The sequence below is a fragment of the Tupaia chinensis genome, unplaced genomic scaffold (genome assembly GCF_000334495.1).
Source record: "Tupaia chinensis unplaced genomic scaffold, TupChi_1.0 Scaffold000101_1, whole genome shotgun sequence".
In the NCBI taxonomy this organism is placed as follows: domain Eukaryota; kingdom Metazoa; phylum Chordata; class Mammalia; order Scandentia; family Tupaiidae; genus Tupaia; species Tupaia belangeri.
Window position 1 is genome coordinate 5,092,520 of NW_006159565.1, and position 19,130 is coordinate 5,111,649.

Consider the following 19,130-nt stretch of genomic DNA (forward strand, 5'->3'; position numbering starts at 1 on the left):
TTTTAACTTTTACCTCAGTTTTCACCCAGTCCACCTCAGGTGTTGTACTATAGCAAGACACAACCTGTGATGATCTTAGGTCATTGGGAAAGTCATGAGACATTTTTGCATAGAAATATATCTCATGATATTTCCCAACAATCTAATACTTAGAGTTCATGTCAAAAAAGGAGAGTTATGGAGGTCATAGCATGAGTTACAAGGAGCCTTATGGAAAGATGCTCCAAAGCCTGGGATCTGTGCCTTCTTCCCTGGCACCAAGGACATAAAGATGTTACAAGTCTACAGTGATATCTTGCTTGAAGAACAAAGAGGGGAAGAATGCTAATCAAGGATTTGACCCTAGATACCCATTTCTCAGGGCCCCAAATCAACTCTGCATGAAAATGCTCTCCAAGATTCACAGATGAGTTGGGTTATATGTTGGGCACTGAAATGTTTGCAAGTAAAAGAGGTAGACTGAAGAGAAGATTCCCTGGGAGAAGAAAATTGCATGAACAAAACAGATGAGTGTTGAAAGGGGAGAATCATGCTGAGGCTTAGTGATAAGAGGAATCCATTGGGTGAGCCCTGACTGGGGAGAACTCTGAAAGCCAAGTCCCTGTATTTGCAGTTGGCTTTAGTAAATAGAAAGGAGATTGCAATTGGGATTGCTTAGGCATCACATAATACTGGGTATGGGTGACATTTTTCTAAGTTCTGGTTAGCTTTGTTTCTTGAAGCACATTCACAATTTATGATTCTTATTAAAATGTATAGACAAACATAACAGAGCATTACTTCCTCTACACTGTAAGTACTTGGCAACAAATTTCTTCTTTTTTGTTAGCTGTGGTAAAATACACTTAATATATACGTACCACCTTAAACATTTTTAAATGTGCAATTTAGTAGTGCTAAGTGAATTGACAATATTATTATATAATCAGTTGTCAGAGTGTTTTTCCTCTTGCTCAGCTGAAACTCTATATGAAATGATAACTGCCCATCCCCTTCTCCCTGCAGATCCTGACAACCACTGTTGCGCTTTTTGTCTTCATGACTTTGGGTACCTCCTATAAGTGTACTTAGACAGTATTTGTTCTTTTGTGAACAGCTTATTCACGTAACATAATGTTTTTAAGGCTCATCCACATTGTAACATGTGTTACAATTTCCTTTTTTTTTTTTTTTTTTTTTTTTAGTAACTGAATACTGTTCCATTGTGTATATCTGTTCCATGTTCCAGTTTATTTATTCTCTCTATGTATTAATGGACTGTTGGGTGGTTTTCTACCTTTGGGCTATTGTGAGTAATGCTGCTTTGAACTAGGTGTGCAGACATCTGTTTGAGGCCTTTATTTCAGTTTTTTAACTTTATTATTTATTTTTTCCGTGAGAGAGGGAGACAGACAGACACAGAAATCGAGAGACAGGCATGCCCAACTGGGTCTCCATGCCACAGTCTCACCCCTACACATAGCCAGCCCAGATCATGGGCACACATGTGTGCCTGGAATGCATAGGAAGACCTCAGGATGTGAACTTGGGATCTTGCCATGTAGCCTCAGCATCACCAATTGTGTTACTTCCATGTCACCGTAGTTGGTCCCAATTCTTTAGAGTTTAAACCCAGAAGTGAAATTGCTGAATCATGGTAATTCTATTTTTAATTTTCAAGCAACTACTGTACTGCTTTCCTTAGCAGCTGTACATTTTATGTTCTCACCAACAGTGTTCAAGGGTTCAAATTGTTTATATCCCTGTCAACACTTAAAATTTTCTGGGTTTTCTTTTCTTTTCTTTTCTTTTCTTTTCTTTCTTTCTTTCTTTCTTTTTTTTTTGGTATAGTCATCCTGATGGAAATGAGGTGGTATCTTATTGTGGTTTCTCTTCAGACTTCCTTCAATTTTTTCAAGAATGTTTAATTTGTAAACAGTGTGTATAAATATGGAAAGAATATCAAAATTCAGTGGCCACAGTAAGTATAGTAAATAAATGAATGATGAACTGTAAATCTAAAATGTTGATTATAGGGCCAGCCCAATGGCATGGTGGATCCCACATGACCAAGTGTGCAGTTAGAGCCCCAGACCTGCCAGCCTGAGAAACATGGTGGCACATGTACATGCAGAAGCAAAAGCCCAAAGGGAGTAAGAAATGGAAGAGGAGGGATTGTGCATGAACATCCTCAATGGGAAGGTACTTTCTCACTCTCCCTCTCTTTCTCTGTCTCTCCAGCAAGTGCATGTACCTTCTAGAAAATTAAAAAAAATAAAAACACAAAAAGATGGTTATATAACTTCTCTTAAGTTTTGCCAAATTCCGTTCAACCAGCCAATTTTCATGTTTCTTAAAATCCAGTTGATGATAGGAGTCCAAGCAGTGTTTCTAGCCAAGGAACAGCAAGATCACTCTTGAAAGGAATCGCTCTGATGGCTGGATAATGAGAGCCCTGAAAAAGCTACAGCAAGGACACTAGAGGCGAGGACTTGACCTCCAGCAGTGATCCAAGGAGCCTAGAGGAAGTGTAAACTGTAGAAATAATCAGGACAGGAAGTCATGGGCCTGGATGAGAAATGGAATGTGAGATGTGAAGGAGTAAAAGATGTTAACTTCCTGTTTCTAGCTTGCATAATTGCTGGGGTGGTGCATGCCACCTAGCAAAATACAAATATGGGAGGAGGAAGAACAGGTTGTCAGCAAGTAGAGAGGATAATGAGCACAACCTTGAAAAACAGGGCCCCAAGCCTTGAACTTCTCCTGTAAGTGACTGCATTTGAGTAGTCTGTCAGTGATCAGATGCCCCATGGGAAGAGCTAGGGCTTATGTGGCCTGTCAAAGGCACTGTTCCTCAGTTTGCAGCATGAATGCAATTTCCTTGTTGAATAAAATAGATGCTCATAGCTCTACCCCTTTTACCTTGTTCATTCAGCTGATGTTTGAGGCCCCATCATTTGTCCAGACCTATGCTGGTGCTTGAAAGAGTAAGACAGAGACAGAGGGAAACTGAGAAATCGCCCCCCCAGAGGGAATGGCCACACCACAGTCCCTTCTTCATTCTCTTCTCAGGATCTTGGGCATGCACACACATGCACCAGGTGTGAGTTTTAAGTCACTGGGTCTAGGACTTGAACCATGGTCTGTTGTGTGGGAGTTCAGCGATGTAACTGCTATACTATCTACAGACCTCTCTGCTGTTTTAATACTGTCCCGCTCTTAGGCAAACTAGCTCTGACCCTCTTAATAATTGCATAATGCGAAGTAGGTGCTTATTATATATTTACTCTCCTGCCCTGCCCTCCACACATACACACACACACACACACACACACCTCCTTGCCTTCTCCCCTTCTTTGTTTGGAACCCTTATGCCCACTTCTGTCTGAAGATGCCTAGACTCTTCTTGAGTTTAAATAGCTTCCTTCCTTTCTTGCACCTTCTGTTTTTCTGACATTTGATAGCAATCATCGCCTACTCTATCCTTTGAGACATTTTTTCTTCCCAAATTGGCTCCATGTGGAGTCTGTGTCTTCCCACTTCTCTTCCTTTTGCTGGTCCCACCCACACCTTGAGCAAGTCTAGGGGTCTTTTCATTCTGATTACTTTGCTGCTCCGTCACTGTGAACAGCTCAGAAGAGAGTTGTGTTATATTGTTTTTGTTTTGTTTTGTTTTGTTTTGTTTTTGAGAGGTTTTTGCTATAGGGCTCGTGTGCTTGCCGGAAAGACAGAGACAGAGAGACAGAAAGTGAGAAATCACCCCCCAGGGGGGATGGCCATGCCGCAATCCCTTCTCCTCCAATCTCCTCTTGAGATATTGGCCATGCACGCACACGCACCCGGTGAGTTTAAGCCACCAGATCTGGGACTCAAACTGCGGTCAACTACATGGGAGTCCAGCGACATAGCCATTACTCTAACTGCTGGTCCCCAGAAGAGAGTTTTTTGTTTTTCCATTAAATGACCAGTGTGGTCAATCAGTGAGGAGAGGCAAAAGTTCCTCAGTTCTGCCTGTCACGGCCCTGTCTGTGATTTCTGACTCCATCTGGGACATGGCACAGGAAGGCTCGTATACCTGCCCGGGAACCCGAGGGTGGCACTGGCTGAGGCCGGGGAGTGGGTCGTGGTGTGAAGACCCTGTTAGGGGTGTCTGTCTGTCTGTCTTTCTGTCTCTTTCTTTCTTGGAAGGAATAAAGAAACTAGTTTAAAAGTGAAGTCTTTGCTACCTAAGAACATTTTATCAGTCCAGCTGGGCACATAAAGTTAGGTATATTGCTTCTACATAGTTTTGGAACTTACTGCTGGCCCACATCTCAGGCTCCCTAGAAACCATGATTTGTACATACACATGCATGCTGCCCAGTGCCAGGCAATTTTTGGATGAGGCAGAAGCAGCCTGGTGGCTTCCTTTGGGAGTTGGCTCCACATTGGAGTCCTGCCCAGCCAGGGTCTCTGCCAGGAGATAATTTCCCTGCAGGGGAAACATTCCTCCTCAGCTGGCACAGCCTCTTTAGGAAGAAACCAAGCCGATGGCTCCTGTCCGCTGCTTTGCTTGGAGACTGCAAACAGGCAGCTAATTTGGCAGGGTGCGGAAGCTTTCACAGCTTCTTGAAAGCGCTTGAAGCAAAATTAGGTACATTCCAAGTTCATTTTAGTCTTGAAAATAAAAGAATTTGTCACTAGTACATTAGTGTCCTCTAAGCACTAAGCAGTGGTGAGCCCATTTAAATGGATATATTCAAATAAACTCTGAAGAGAAGCATCTAGGTATTAAATCAGCTAGACCAAAATATATCAGAAGTCAAGATCAGACCTGCATTTGGTGAGCCATCTAAGGAGCTTCACCCAAGAGATATAGCAGCCAGAGCTGAGGGCCAACACAGACCTGAGCAGCCCTAGAAGGCCCCTCAAGTTAAAAGTGGTCTGAGGTCATCAACAATCAGGGGAGAAGACAGATATTTATAATTAACTTGAATTTATATTTTATTTTAATGTGTTCATTATGGGAAATTTAGAAATCACAAACAAGCAAAGAAAGAATAAATTACTACACAGTTAACAAGGTGCTGTTTATAGTCTGGCCTACATCGTTATCTGTTTTCTTGGGAGGATAAATTTACCATTTATAATTTATCTACCTAATCACATTAGGGGTGAGGTAAGAAGACATCAATAACAGGGTTCTAGCTTCCATTGTATTGAGCCTCCGCTTCACTGTAGATGACCAAGCTTCCAGAAAACAGACCCAGCATGTTCATTGTGTGGTACAGGAACTTGATAGACAACTGATGTGACCTATGAGACATTCACTTTTCCCCCTTAGTACACAGCAATGTGGGAGGAGCTTTAGAAACAGAATCTGGTCACAGCTGGAGATAATCTTGACAAGGATTGCACATTCTGATAAGGTCACGGTCCCCCTTAAAATCTCCTGGGAGAGAAGATCACATTTTCTTACAAGCACAGTGTGCTGTTTGCAGTGCTTTCTTCTCCTTTTGCTCATTTTCTGCTACAGCATTGTCTTTTCTTCTGTTTTATTTCTGCTGACCTTGAACATCGAAGTTTTATACTTGTAGTTGGCAATATTTATGTCGTAGGTAATTCGGTAGTTAGCTTGCATTTTAGTTGGTGGTTATTTACTGTGTTTATCTTTGCTGGTTTATTTTATTGGGCCCTACCATTTTTCAGAAGTTCAGTTTGCTGCAAGGCTGGTTTCTTTTCCAGTTTTTGGCCTTGGTCGTCTTGCCTTTTTATGGACCATTTACTAACTTTACAGTCACTATAGATGGCCTTAAATAGCTTGGTAAGATACACTGTCTTGGAGAACTTGTAATGAAAGTGACTGAAAGAAATGGGCATCTTCTATTAACTGAGATTAGTGTTAATTACCGACTTGGCTTTTTTTCTTTTTTTGTCCTTGAATATTACTCCACTGTGAGCCACTTTAAATGATGAGCTCCCTCTGTGTTTTCTGTTTTTTCAAGTAGGCAGAAGATGAGCTGTTGAAGTCAAAGAACAATCTGTCTTTATCCCGAGACTTTAGATTGTATTGTCTAAGTAGTGGGCTATATTTGTGCTTCATCATTTTGTAACTGCACAGTCTAAAGCTGAACTGTGAAGGTCAGTTGCACGAATGAGACTTTTCGTAGTGAAATGACAAATGGTTGTTTTGGGCTAGGGTAGAAGGCAGATTTCATCTCGGTCTGTAATGACACCATGGCTTTTCTGTGAAGTAACATATTTCATTAACTCAGTCCCATGTCACCAGCCTCGGAATTTGTTAACTCATTTGGTTAGATCATGTTGCCGATTCAGTCGAGAACTCCTGTTGTAGCATGCCTAGGTCTTTGCATATGCTGTTCTCTCCTCCTGGAACCTTGGCCAGCTCTTCACATGGCTAAATCTTACGTAGTCTCAGTTTATATGTCACTTTCTCAGGATTTACCAACCTCAATCTAAAGTTCATCTCCTTGGCTATTCTATTCACTCATAGCATCTTGGATCTTTTCTCATCAGCACTTTAAATAGTTGGTCATTGTGTCTGTTGATATAACTGTCTACTCTTGGTCTATATATTTAGTGGTAAGTGAAGGGGTTTCATTTTCTTAAAACTGTATCCCCACTTCTAAGTAGGTGTTTGAGGAATAATTCTTGACTGGATGTGTCTATGTGAGAATTATTCCCCAATGAGGCACTTCCATCCTCTTGTTTTATCACAGACCATAATTTCACCTTGAACAGCTATTTCCCAAGTCAGTGACATGAGATATTGAATCACCATCAGCATCTCCATGTCTTATGAGCTACTAGGGATCATTATCATTTGTTCAAAAATAAATCAGAGATTGATAAAAGCAAAACAGGAGTGAAACAAATGCTGCAAAATAGATTTTTAAAAAATTCTTAGGACCAGCAGATGATGTAATGGTTATGTCACTGGACTCCCACACTGTTAACTGTGGTTTGAGTCCCAAACCTGGTGGATTAAAACTCAGTTATTTGGGCATGTGTACCCAAAATACTGAGGAGAATGCAGAAGGGCTTGTGGCATGGCTATCCACTCTGGGGGGTGATATCTCGCTTTATGTCTCTGTCTTTGTCTCTCCAGTGAGCGCACACACCTGATAGCAAAAAAGAAAAATAAAAAAGAAAGGAAAGAAATTTCTTAAACAGGTAGTCTTTCTAATTATAAAAATGAAATACTGGGACCAGCAGTTAATGTGATGGCTATGTCTCTGGACTCCCATGTAGTCGACCATGGTTTGAGTCCTGGACCCGGTGGCTTAAACTCACTCCAGGCGTGTGTGTGTGCGTGTCCATGATCCCCAGAGGAGAATGGAGAAGAAGGGATTGCGGTGTGGTCATCCCCCCTGATTTCTTGCTTTCTGTCTCTCTCTCTCTTCCTAGCGAGCACACGTGACCTATAACAAAAACCTCTCCACAAAAAAAGAAAAAAGAAGAAGAAATATGATATAAAATGAAATATAATATAAAAATGTTAGACATTCAGAAATTAATAAAGTAACTAAACTGTTCATAATTCTTTCCTCTAGAAATAAAGGTTGCTCTACATTTGTAATATCAGTTTATATTTTAACATGCATATATATTTTATTACACATCAGATATTGTAATTGCTGTGTTGTTGGGAAAGTCATGACACATTTTTGCATAGAAAAATATGTCACGACTTTCCCAATCTAATATGTATCATATGGAGTATTTAAAAAAAAAAAATTGAGATCCCACCAGATATACAGTTCTGTATTATGCTTCTTCTCTGAATTTTTTGTTTTTAAGTTTATTCCATGAGAGAGAGAGAGAGAGAGAGAGAGAGGCATCCCAACAAAGTCCTTGTGTCTTGGTCTATTGCCAGCCATCGCTAGCCTGGCTCCCAGGCATATGCATGTGTTCCCAGTATGCACAGGGAAGCCTCAGGATGCAAAGGTGGAACCCTCTGATGTTGTTCTGGCATCACAGTGCACTGCCTTACTGCTAAACCACTGTCTCTTGGCTTTTCTGTTAACATTTTATTGTGAGTTTTTCTCCTAAACTATTTAATGTGATTCTTTATTCTGTATCTGTATCATAATTTATTCAACTTTTTCCTGATGATTAAGGACACTTGAAACAATTTTTTCACGTATAAATTGCTGATAGCATTGCAATTAATCTTTATATATTTTTTTTGTCTGCTTTGTTATTTTGTCAGCAAAGTCCACACCAAAAATGCCTTATTTGATGGCAACTTCTGCTTAACACAAGGGGAGGAATTAAGAAAGAAATGTCAGGGAGAGAAATAAGGAAAAGAATTGAGCCATTTGTCGGTGCCACAGGCTGAGACAGAGGCGCACCTTTTGAGCGTGCTCTGGTTAGGCATGTTAACATGTTGTCTTTCACACATGCAGTGTCACAGGCATACAATGTGTAAAGTCAACTTGTAAAAGCTCATCACATCAGTGAAGTATTGTCACAGCAGAGGGACTGTGGTACTTTTTTGCATCTTTAGTGTTCCCTGTTCTGCTTCTTCCTTTGTCCACGAATGCACACAGCTTTTCTTTTCATAAACTAACTTCTTTGGGGGCTGCCCAGTGTACATCTCACCAAACTTTTGCTCAGAATTGTCTACCATGTACCTTTTTGGCAATAGGAGCTTATGTATATAAACCGTACTACATCTGTATGGTTTAATTCCCATGTTATGGGGCTAGCCCTGTAGCCTCGTGGTAGAGGTTGCTGGATCCCACATGGCCTATCGTCGTTCAAATCCCAGCCCTGGTAGCTTGAAAATCATGTTGAGTATGTGTGCTATGTGCTCTGAAACCTAATATAATTGGGAAATAGAGGAGAAGTGATTGCAGTGTGACCATGACCCACTGAGGGGTGCTTTCTGCCTTTCTCTCTCTTTCTCTCACTCACTCTCTGGAAAGTTCATGTGCCCCCTGGTGATTAAAAAAAACAATGTTGCAGGGTAATAATCATTTCAAGATTTGTCCGTAGAATGTATTATGAGGGTATGATAATAAAATACACTTTCTTGTAGGCTCTCGTCCGTGTGTGTACGGCTCTAAAAAGACTGATACCAAAATAGAGCAGTCATGTGTGGGACTGTTTTACTTGCTTGTATTTTATTATTTTTCTTTAAGTTTATTTATTTCTACTGAGAGAGAAAGGGAGAGAGACAGCCCAACAGGGTCTTCACATCAGGATCTACCCACAGCTTCGGCCAGCTCAGATCCTGGGCATACACCTGCCCCAGGAATGTGCAGGGAGACCTCAGGGTGTAAACTGAGAACTTCCCATGTAAGTCCAGTTGTATTACCATTGCACCACCTTCTGACCCCTTACCTGTGCTTTCTAATTTGTTGCAGTGAATTATTCTTGTCATGAGCAGTGGGGAGTATCAGAAGTTTTTGTTTTGTTTTGTTTTGTTTTTTCTTAAAGAGAGACCAGCATTTGCTGGCACCAGGTCCCCTCTCCCAGGTCTTCTGTGACTCCTTGTAATTTGATTTCTTCTCTGAAGCTCATGCCTCTGACTTTAAACACAACTCATAGCAGCCACTGGTTGAATACCTACTCTTTGCCTTGCCAGTGGCCCTCAAGATACAGTTAGCTAAGGCAGAATGTAGGAATTCCTCATCTTTGATGAGCTTTGATGGAGAAGGGATTTCCTTCTGACTCTCCCGCCCACCCCGAGAGATTTTTTGCTATAGCACACCTGTACTTGCTGGAAAGACAGAAAGCATGAAACCACCCCCCTGGGGGAGGGCCACACCACAGTCCCTTTGCTTCCATTCTCCTCTTGGGGTTTTGGGCACGCAAGCACATACATCTGTCATGAGTTTCAAGTCCCCAAGTTTGGAGCTCGAATTGCAGTCACCCCTGTGAGAGTCCACTGCCTTACCCACTACACCGTCTGCTGGCCCGCCCTCTGAATCTTCTAAACAGCCCCCCACTCTCTGACCCTTAAGGCCTCAGGTGGTCATTGGGAGGCTACTTCTGAATTAAAGGTACCCTGGTTTGGGTGAGGAGGTGAGGTAGAATTCCAGGGTGATTTAAGAATAGATAAGGAGTTGGAAGACATGAACTTTCCTCCTGGCTCGTCAAAACAGAAGGATACCTGGGGCTGGCAGGCGGCGCAGTGGTTAAGGGCACTAGACTCTCACATGGCCAACCACGGTTCATGTCCCAGATCTGATGGCTTCCTTTCTCTCTCTCTTTCTCTCTCTCTTTCTCTCTCCCTCTCTTTTTTTCTCTCTCTTTGGTAAAATTAAAATAAATAAAGTTAAATGAAATAATTATTTAAAAAAATTTATAAAGTAAACAACAACAACAAAACAGAAGGCTACCTTGAACCTCTAATACTGAATACCTCAGTCTCTTGGCCTGGAAAGGAGGAAGCAGGGGGCAGGATACGAGTTTTGGGTTGAGTTGAATGTATGATCTTGAGTCCTTATACATTTCTGGCCACCTATGGTCCTATGGCTTGATCAGGAAAGTTTTAGGTTTAATATTTATGATCCTAACAGTCATTATTGGACCAAATTATACTACTGTTATGAGAAATAGGCTGGGGAGAAGCTTACCAAAAATGCTAAGGTATCAAATTTTACTATTTTTTTTTTTAACGCAATCAATGTTTCTTTGGGCACTTTCCATTTGCAATACCAAAGGCTTAAGGCTGGTTCCTTGGAAAGTGTTTAGTGAGTACTTTCTAGACCAGGGATTTGGAAGTTCATTAGAAAATCATTCTCAGCGTGTTTTGGATATTTATGTTATAAACTTTGACTTTTACCCAAGATGGATGCAATTTTACAACCTCCCAGATTAAACTGCATTATGAGAGCCATTCTCCTCTCTTATCCCACCTTGAGGCACACAACCAGAATTGTAGTTACATACAAATCAAGGGACCAGCATGGAGTAATGGTTATGTCACTGGACTGCCACATAGTTGACGGTAGTTAAAGTCCTGGACCTGGCAGCTTAAAATTCACGCCAGGCACATGTGTGTCCTGGGTGTGCACCCAAAATCACAAGATGAGAATGGAGAAGAGATTGCAGCATGGCCATTCTTCCTGGGGGCTAATTTATTGCTTTCTGTCTCTCTCTGGCGAGCACACATACCCTACAGCAAAAATCTCTTTAAAGGAAAAAAAGAAAAGAAAAAAACAAGTCAGTCTGTTGTAGGATAACCCAAGGGGTGACATGTATAATAACCTGACAGCAGTGTGACCAAAGGGTGACGGGGAGTGAGTGATGTAGGAATTTCAGTTGTCTCTTCAAAACACCTGTTCTCAGTCTTCTAACTAAAGTTAGAAAGGTTAGAGAGCTGATGTACATAGAAAAGACTGCAAGCTCTCCAGAAAGAATCTGAATGGCCAGATTTTTCTTTTTTTTTAGAAAGCAAGAAATCACCCCCCAGGGGAGATTACCACTCTGCAATCCCTTCTGCTCCATTCTCCTCTTGGGATCTTGGGCACACATGCACATGCACCCAGCATGAGTTTAAGCCACTAGGTCTGGGACTCAAGCCGTGACCGACTACATGGGAGTCCAGCAACATAGCCATTACGCTAACTGCTGGTTCTGCCAAGTTTTTCTTTTCATCAGTTTCTCTGACTGTACACTGGAAGAATAATCCACTTTACATTCAACCTTCAAAAAACATCTAGAATGTTGAAGTTTTCAAGACAGGGAGAAGATTGTCTAGGACCAGAACAAAGCCTACCACCCAAACTCAAACTTTCTTTTTAGTCTCTAAGATCACCTTGTTTCTTTGGGATTTTCTCAGTTATAAGGTTATTTGATGGCTGCAAGTTCCTGAGGGTTATAAGGGTGAAAGAAGGTCAATAATTTTGGTCTAAACCATGCAGATCCCCCTATGATCAGAACCTCAACCTTTGTGAAGGGTCAGGGAAAAGTGAACCATCTTTTACTGAGTTCTAGTCTTTTTCTATCAATATTTCTTTACCAAAATCTAGACTCAGGAATACCACCAAGCATTTTAGGCCAGGGGTTCTTTCAAAAATAATATGCACTTGATCAGAAACAACTGCAGTATATCTGCAAGCCCAGTAAGTAATGGAAATCTGTGACTCCTACTCAAATATTAAGAATTTCAAGATGGGAACAGCAGAGCATCAGGTGCAGGGTCTACATGAGCTCAGGGCTCAGTGCAACATGCCCATGCAGTCATCCCTCTATTTGACTATGATCTAAAAGTCACTTACAGAAAATCCAGACCTACTTATTGACCAGGAATTTTTCCCTTATCTGATCCTTTACCCACCGAGAATATAGAGTGAAACATCTGTGTGGGACTTTACTAGTAACACGGGTCAGCTCACCTCTCTTGCCAGGTGCAGTCTCCTTTTCCGCTCACGTTGTGTCTGGAGTTCAGCTTCCCTTATCCTCCCTGGACATCCCTGTGCAGTTGCCAGTTCAAATGTCAACTGAACTCACATAGCCATGCTTCTACTTTCGAGAGTGAAATGACATCAGCGGTATAAAACTAATCACTATTATGGCAACATGAAGATGTAAAAATTTATGCTTTCAGTGCATTTACATTTTCCTATCTTTTCTCCTTTTTTTTAAATTACAGTCTCACATTCAACATAGTGGTGTCAGTTGAGAAATTTCCATCCCGTCCCATTTTTATTGCCAATGATAATGGAGATATGAACTGCAAGATGTGCAATTATAACTAAAAATGCTGGGTGTCTTTTAATGCAAAAGGGAAAAAAAAGGTGGTTTCTGGTAAAAATAGGTGCTATGGTGGACTTTTTTGTTGGACCTCACTCAGTATGTTTCCTTCCAAATGTCATTTTAAAGTACTGAAATCAGCTGTAAAAAATTACAACCTTTTGTGGTTTTCCTTTTAATTGCATCATTTGGGAAATTAGCATGTGAGGCCATAATTCAGTAAAGTAAGTTAGCAAATTGCAGTTATTTAAAAATGAAGCCATGTTCAAATACAATTATAGTTGATATTCTTTCCTTGATACTGAATATTCACATTTATATTTTACAATCTATTGAGGTTTGCTATCTGAAATAATTATCACTGATTGGAAAGAGGAGGATTTTAAAGTATAATTTAGTAAATATGTAATATATAACACAAATTATACAGTACCAGCAATAGCTCATATTTAAAATATAGTTCTTAACTTTGAAGTTACAACTCTCTTCTCATACAGTTTGTTTTAAGACTAAGCATCTTTATATTGTGCATTCTTTTCATCGTTACTCTTGTTTTGGGTGAAACGGGAATCATTATTTATCACGAGTATATTGTTTTCAGCAGAGAACAGCCACACTTTCTCCCTATTTAGGATGAGATCATAAAAATGAAATCCTACCTTTTTATTAAGAATTACAGTGGAGTGGGACCAGCTGTTGGCATAATGGCTATGTCACTGGAATTCCATTTAGTCAACTGCAGTTTGAATCCTGGACCCGGTGGCTTAAACTTACGATGGGTGTGTGCGCATGCATGCCTGAGATCCTGAGAAGAGAACGGAGGAGAAGGGATTACAGAGTGACCATCCCCCCTGGGGGGGGGTGATTTCTTGCTTTCTGGCTCTCTGTCTTTCTGGTGAGTACATGAGCCCTATAGCAAAAAAAAAAAAAAAAAAAAAAAAAAAGAAAAGAAAGGAAAAGAAAAGAAAAACAAACAAACTAAAAACAAAAATAATCTCTTCCGCAAAAAGCCAGTTACAGTGGGACATGGTGGCATTGTGGTTAAGGTACCAGGCTTCCACATGGCTAACCGTGGTTCAAGTCCCAGACCCAGCCACTTAAAAATTACTCTGGCTACACGCATATGCATATCCAAAATCCTGAAGGGAGAATGGAAGAGATGGACTGCGATATGGCCATCTTCCCTGGGGGGGTGAGTTCTCACTTCCCCTCTGTCGCTGTGTCTCTTAGGTGAGCACACATTTCCTGTGGCAAAAAAGAAAGAAAGAAAGAAAGAAAGAAAGAAAGAAAGAAAGAAAGAAAGAAAGAAAGAAAAGAATTACAGTAGGGGTTGGCTCAATAGTGTAGGGGTAGTGTGCTGTTCAAGTGGTACCAGATCCACAGGGAGGATTGTGGGTTCAACGCTTTGGTTGACCTGAACACACCGGCTGCACACCGATGATTCTGGGTGGCTGAGAAGGCTGGGGATCACTGCATGAGACCCTGTTGAGAGTGTGTGCCTCTCTGTCTCTCACTTGTGTGAAAGAAACTCAATAAAGAGAATTACAGTGGGAATTTCTCTCTGGTTGCTTGACTCAACATTTTCTGTTTCAATTGAGGATCATGACAGAAATTTCAACTGCAATTTTATAACCTTCATGAGACCGTGCAGCTTGTTAGCAATAGTTGTAATGGTTAGCAGCCCAGATTTTATAACCAAACTTGGATTCAAGTCCTCTCTCTGCTACATTCATAACCTACATGTCAAGCAACTACTTTGTAAAATCAGGACAATAAATGCATCACCCTTCTAAGACTGAGGGAACAAAAAGAGAGGATAGCACATGCTAAGTGTAGAGCGCAAATCCTACATGTTGTAAACAACCCTCAGATGACAGGCTCTCATCTAAATGCCTCAGAGCAGCAGCGGGCTTATGACTCTCAACTCGTGATGTTGTCAGTGCCTCCTCTTGGGCACATTGACCTATTGTTCACAGAAAATAAAGACAGAGAATGAATACAATCCCATTAGGAACATTTTAAAAAATATTGTAGCCAGCAATTCTTTTTTGACTATGTAAATACCTCTGAAAAGACGATACACTATTTCTGGATTCTGAAAATATCAACCAGGAAACTTTCCCAAGATCCTGTTTAATAAATGAAAAAATGATCAGGCTAGCTCAAGGCCAGTCAGTTTGAGTCCCAGACACTGCAACTTACTGAGCACATATGTGTGTGTGCCCAAAATCTCGAAAGGAGAGAAAGAAGAGATTACAGCATGACTATTCTCCATGGTAGGGAGCAGGTGTACTTTTTCTTCTATCTCTCTCTCTGTCTTCTCTGTTTCTTTCCAGTGAGCACATGCACCCGTGAGCAAAACAAAAACAAAAAATCATATAATTTTTCATGAGATTTCCTGTACCTGCTTAATGTAATGACACTTGATAGGGCTACATGGTGGGTAAATGCTTCACATGTGTGTGTATGGGACTGACTTCTCATGGATGGTGAGGTTGCTAATGAGCTACATCATTTGATAGTCAGATAGATATAACCCCAAAGGACCAGTTTCAATGAAGGACTTAATCATTTTATTTTATTCCAAAATTTTGCTCATAAAATGGGTTAACAGAGTATTTTGGAAGCAGGTTGCTGGGGATTCAAATCTTGGCTCCTGTACATAGGTTCATTTTGACTTTGGTCAAATTGTTTAACATATACAAGCTTCAAGTTCCTCATCTGTAAAATGGAGATACTTTTTGCTACATTATTTAAGAGTTTTCTGGGAGAACAAAGGGAGATACCATGTAAATCACTCAGCACAGCACCTGCTCTTATTTAGCAGTAACAGGGTCTCCAGTTGTACTTACAAGAACCACAAGACGTCTTACTCTCAATGTGAATCCAAATTAAATTGGAAAGAGACTTAGTTGAAAAATTCATTAGCTTATTTTTAAGTAACTCTGTTGCCAGTCTGAATTTGTACATTATCCAAAGGAAATGGTTTATGGTGAACTTTCCTAGTATATAGATTTTTTTTTTTTTTTTTTTCAGTTATATCTTCTATGAGAGAGAAGGACAAGACAGCTCCGACAGGTCTTCACACTGCAACCCAACCCCAGCCCCAACCAGTGTAGATCAAGGCTATGCAGGCCTAGCCCGCACAGACAGGGAAGCAGCTGTGAACCAGGACCTTACCATGTGTAAGGCAGTGTGTCGGACTGTTGTGTTAGCTCTGCACCACCATTTGGCCCCATGATTCAGCTTTTTAGCTGTATCTACCATTTACCACAATGGGAAAATTTGTAAGTATAAGACTTGCAATTCAGGCTGTTTAATAGAAACAGTGAAACTTGCAGTCATGTAATATTTGAGAAGAAACCAACTTAGGCTGTAGTATTTTAGTGACTTGTTTTAAAATTCCCAATGACCTAGATCCCTATTCTTTGCTGCCACTATGGCAAATCTGTTCGCAACTTCCTACCCTCCAGTAACTCCTATATCACATAGCTGCTACTTACAAGAGAATCTTGACAAACTCCGTGCAGTGTAACTGTTTATAATGTAATAAAAATATGAGTATGATGACTGCTCTCATTCAGTATTGGTACTCAGTTATTATGAGCACTGTGATCATCGTGGGACGTGTACAAAATGTAACAGAGCCAACTTTTTAGAAGTTTTTAGTTTTTTTAAATGAAATTTTGGGGAAATGTGACATCTATATAAAGACAGTTGAAGTTATGCATGGCTGTTTGCTTTAAAGTACCTCTCTGCTTTTCTCTTGATGTTTCTGCCTGTTAAATTGATGAAATCTGCTTTCTCTCTCTACCTCCCTGGCAGTCTTTTCCCTATAAAAGGACCCATCTGCCTAAGGTAGAGATTCTCTTATTCTATACTCATCAGTGACTAAACTGCATGGTGTAGACAAGCTTATCATTTACAAGTCTCATTTAACTCCATATTTTCTGTACAGTGGTGTTTTGTTTGCTTCCCTTTAATTAAAATTTGTTCTTTTCAGCCTGAGTTCAAGCACCTAAAAATATGTCTAATTTCTAAGCATAGTCATAGAGCAAAGAATGCATTTTAAACTTGCTAATAGTCTAATTAAAAATAATACTTAAAAATTGATGTGCTTTGTAAATTGTCTCTTTCTAAAGAGAGTGAGAGAACTCTTTTAGAAAAGTGACATATCTTCATTTGATTTTTATTAGACTTGAATTTGAGCGGCAACAGCGTGAAGAACTTGAAAAATTAGAAAGTAAAAGGTAAGCCACATGGGGTTCGAGTCCTGACACTCTGTGTTGATGTGTGTCTGTGGATTTCTGTGTTAATATCTTGGCCTGATTTAATCAGTGTCTTCACTGCCACCCTCTTGCTCTGTGTTGGTTATTTACACGTCTAATGGCTATAGTTCATTTCTTTTTAACTGGTTGGTTTCATTACCTGTTTAAGATTTTTAAACAGTTCATCTTTAAATACTTATGGGAAAGGGAGTATAGAGTCTTTAGGCAAATTTAATGCACCAATTAAATTTAATACACAAAATGTATATTAGTTTAAACTTAATTTCAATGTGTGTGTGTGTGTATATATATATATATTTATATATATATATATCTTAAACTATTCTCTGGGTTTTTAAAAAGCCAGAAGAGTGATGATTTGCTTTTCTTATACCTCCTCCCTTTTAGACATCTTTTCTTCTGTTGTTTGGTCATTTGTATTTCGCCCACCTATAATTTGCCTCTTCATATTCATTTCCTCACTTATATGTTGGGGAGTTTGTGTATTGGGCTGTTTAATTAATTTGGGGAGTTTTTGAATGTTCCGAAATAATTCTTTAAAATAAAACTGTATTTTCTCCTTTTCTTTTTTCCTGTCCTGTTTAACAAGCCAAGAAAAAGATAGATATTGGAGTAGAAATCAATGCTGTGGGGAATCTGCAAACTAAGTGTTTATTTTTTGGAATCTGACATTTGAATGTCTAAGTGAATTTAGTTCAGTTTTTAGCATCATAGAAGATGTTTGGTTGGTCAGGAGATGGAACCCATGTGTTCTTGTGATGGAGGCCACCCAACCTCGAAACTTTAATTTAGAACACAATGAGAAGCGTGTTTCCTGAGAGAAAGTATGACACTTAACCCCAGTAACACTGTAATCACATGTTTGTGTATTCTAATGGCGATTCCAGTTATTCTCAGTGTTCTGCATTAATAAAGGGATATATCGGTCCATTTGGTGATCACCATTTGTCCTGAACTAGTGGTGAAGTGCTAAATAGAATGTAGCTATCTGAGGCGGAACAATGAACTGTCGATTATCTTGACTTTGATGTTCGACCCCAGTGAGATGAGGACAGCATAGCATTTTTGTTTAATGTCATCTTGTAACTGAACTTCTGTTGAGTTTTAGTCATTGGGCTGAATAAAATTATTCACACTTAAATTTAAATTGTGCATGGTTCTGTCTCTTGGAGCTCAGGGGGCTTTTTTAATTATGTCATGCATAACACATTATGATTATAGGCTCTACAAAGAAATGATATCAGAGGCGACTTCGGGAGACTAGGCAGATGACATGTTGGACAGTTAAAGAATAAAGCAAATTAAGCAGCATGCTGCTGAAAATTGAAGAGGAAAGCAGTTCTTCCTTTTTTTTTAATTGTTAAGAAGGGTTTGGCTTTCTGATGTATGTCCATTTTCAGAACATTTCAGTTTGGGAAAAGTCTGTGCATACCATGATTAAATAATGATGAGTCCATGTTTTGCCTTTCAGGAAACTCATAGAGGAAATGGAGGAAAAGCAGAAATCTGACAAGGCAGAGCTGGAGCGGATGCAGCAGGAGGTCGAGACCCAGCGCAAGGAGACAGAGATCGTGCAGCTCCAGATCCGCAAGCAGGAGGAAAGCCTCAAACGCCGTAGTTTCCACATAGAGAACAAGCTGAGGGATCTGCTGGCCGAGAAGGAGAAGTTCGAGGAGGAAAGGCTGCGGGAGCAGCAGGAAATGGAGCTTCAGAAGAAGAAACAAGAGGAAGAGAGCATTCTCCTTGTCAAGGAAGAGCTTCAACGGCTCCGAGAACTCAACCACAATGAGAAGGCCGAAAAGATTCAGATATTTCAAGAACTGGACCGGCTTCAAAGGGAAAAGGATGAACAGTACATAAAGCTGGAAATGGAGAAAAGGAGGCTGGAGGAGCAGGAAAGGGAGCAAATCATGTTTGTGGCCCATCTGGAAGATCAGCTTCGGGAGAAGCAGGAGATGATCCAGCTGCTGCGGCGAGGCGAGGTCCAGCGGGTAGAGGAGGAGAAAAAAGACCTGGAGGACATTCGGGAATCCCTCCTGCGGGCCAGGGAGGCACGGGCTGGTGGGGACGAAGATGGTGAGGAATTAGGAAAGGCTCAGCTGCATTTCTTGGAGTTCAAGAGAAGGCAGCTGGTTAAGCTTGCAAACTTGGAGA

The 19,130-nt window shown here is 40.4% G+C and overlaps 1 protein-coding gene across 1 annotated transcript in view; it reads left to right on the forward strand.

Annotated features, from left to right (window-relative positions):
• KIF16B (kinesin family member 16B) overlaps positions 1 to 19,130 on the forward strand; it is a gene marked incomplete at its 5' end in the record, with an annotated part of 299,847 nt that overhangs the window by 160,782 nt on the left and 119,935 nt on the right. Inside the window, 3 exon segments of the mRNA XM_027770001.1 lie at positions 16,513 to 16,545; positions 16,884 to 16,937; positions 18,448 to 19,130. Of these exon segments, the coding sequence (XP_027625802.1) occupies positions 16,513 to 16,545; positions 16,884 to 16,937; positions 18,448 to 19,130 (770 nt within the window).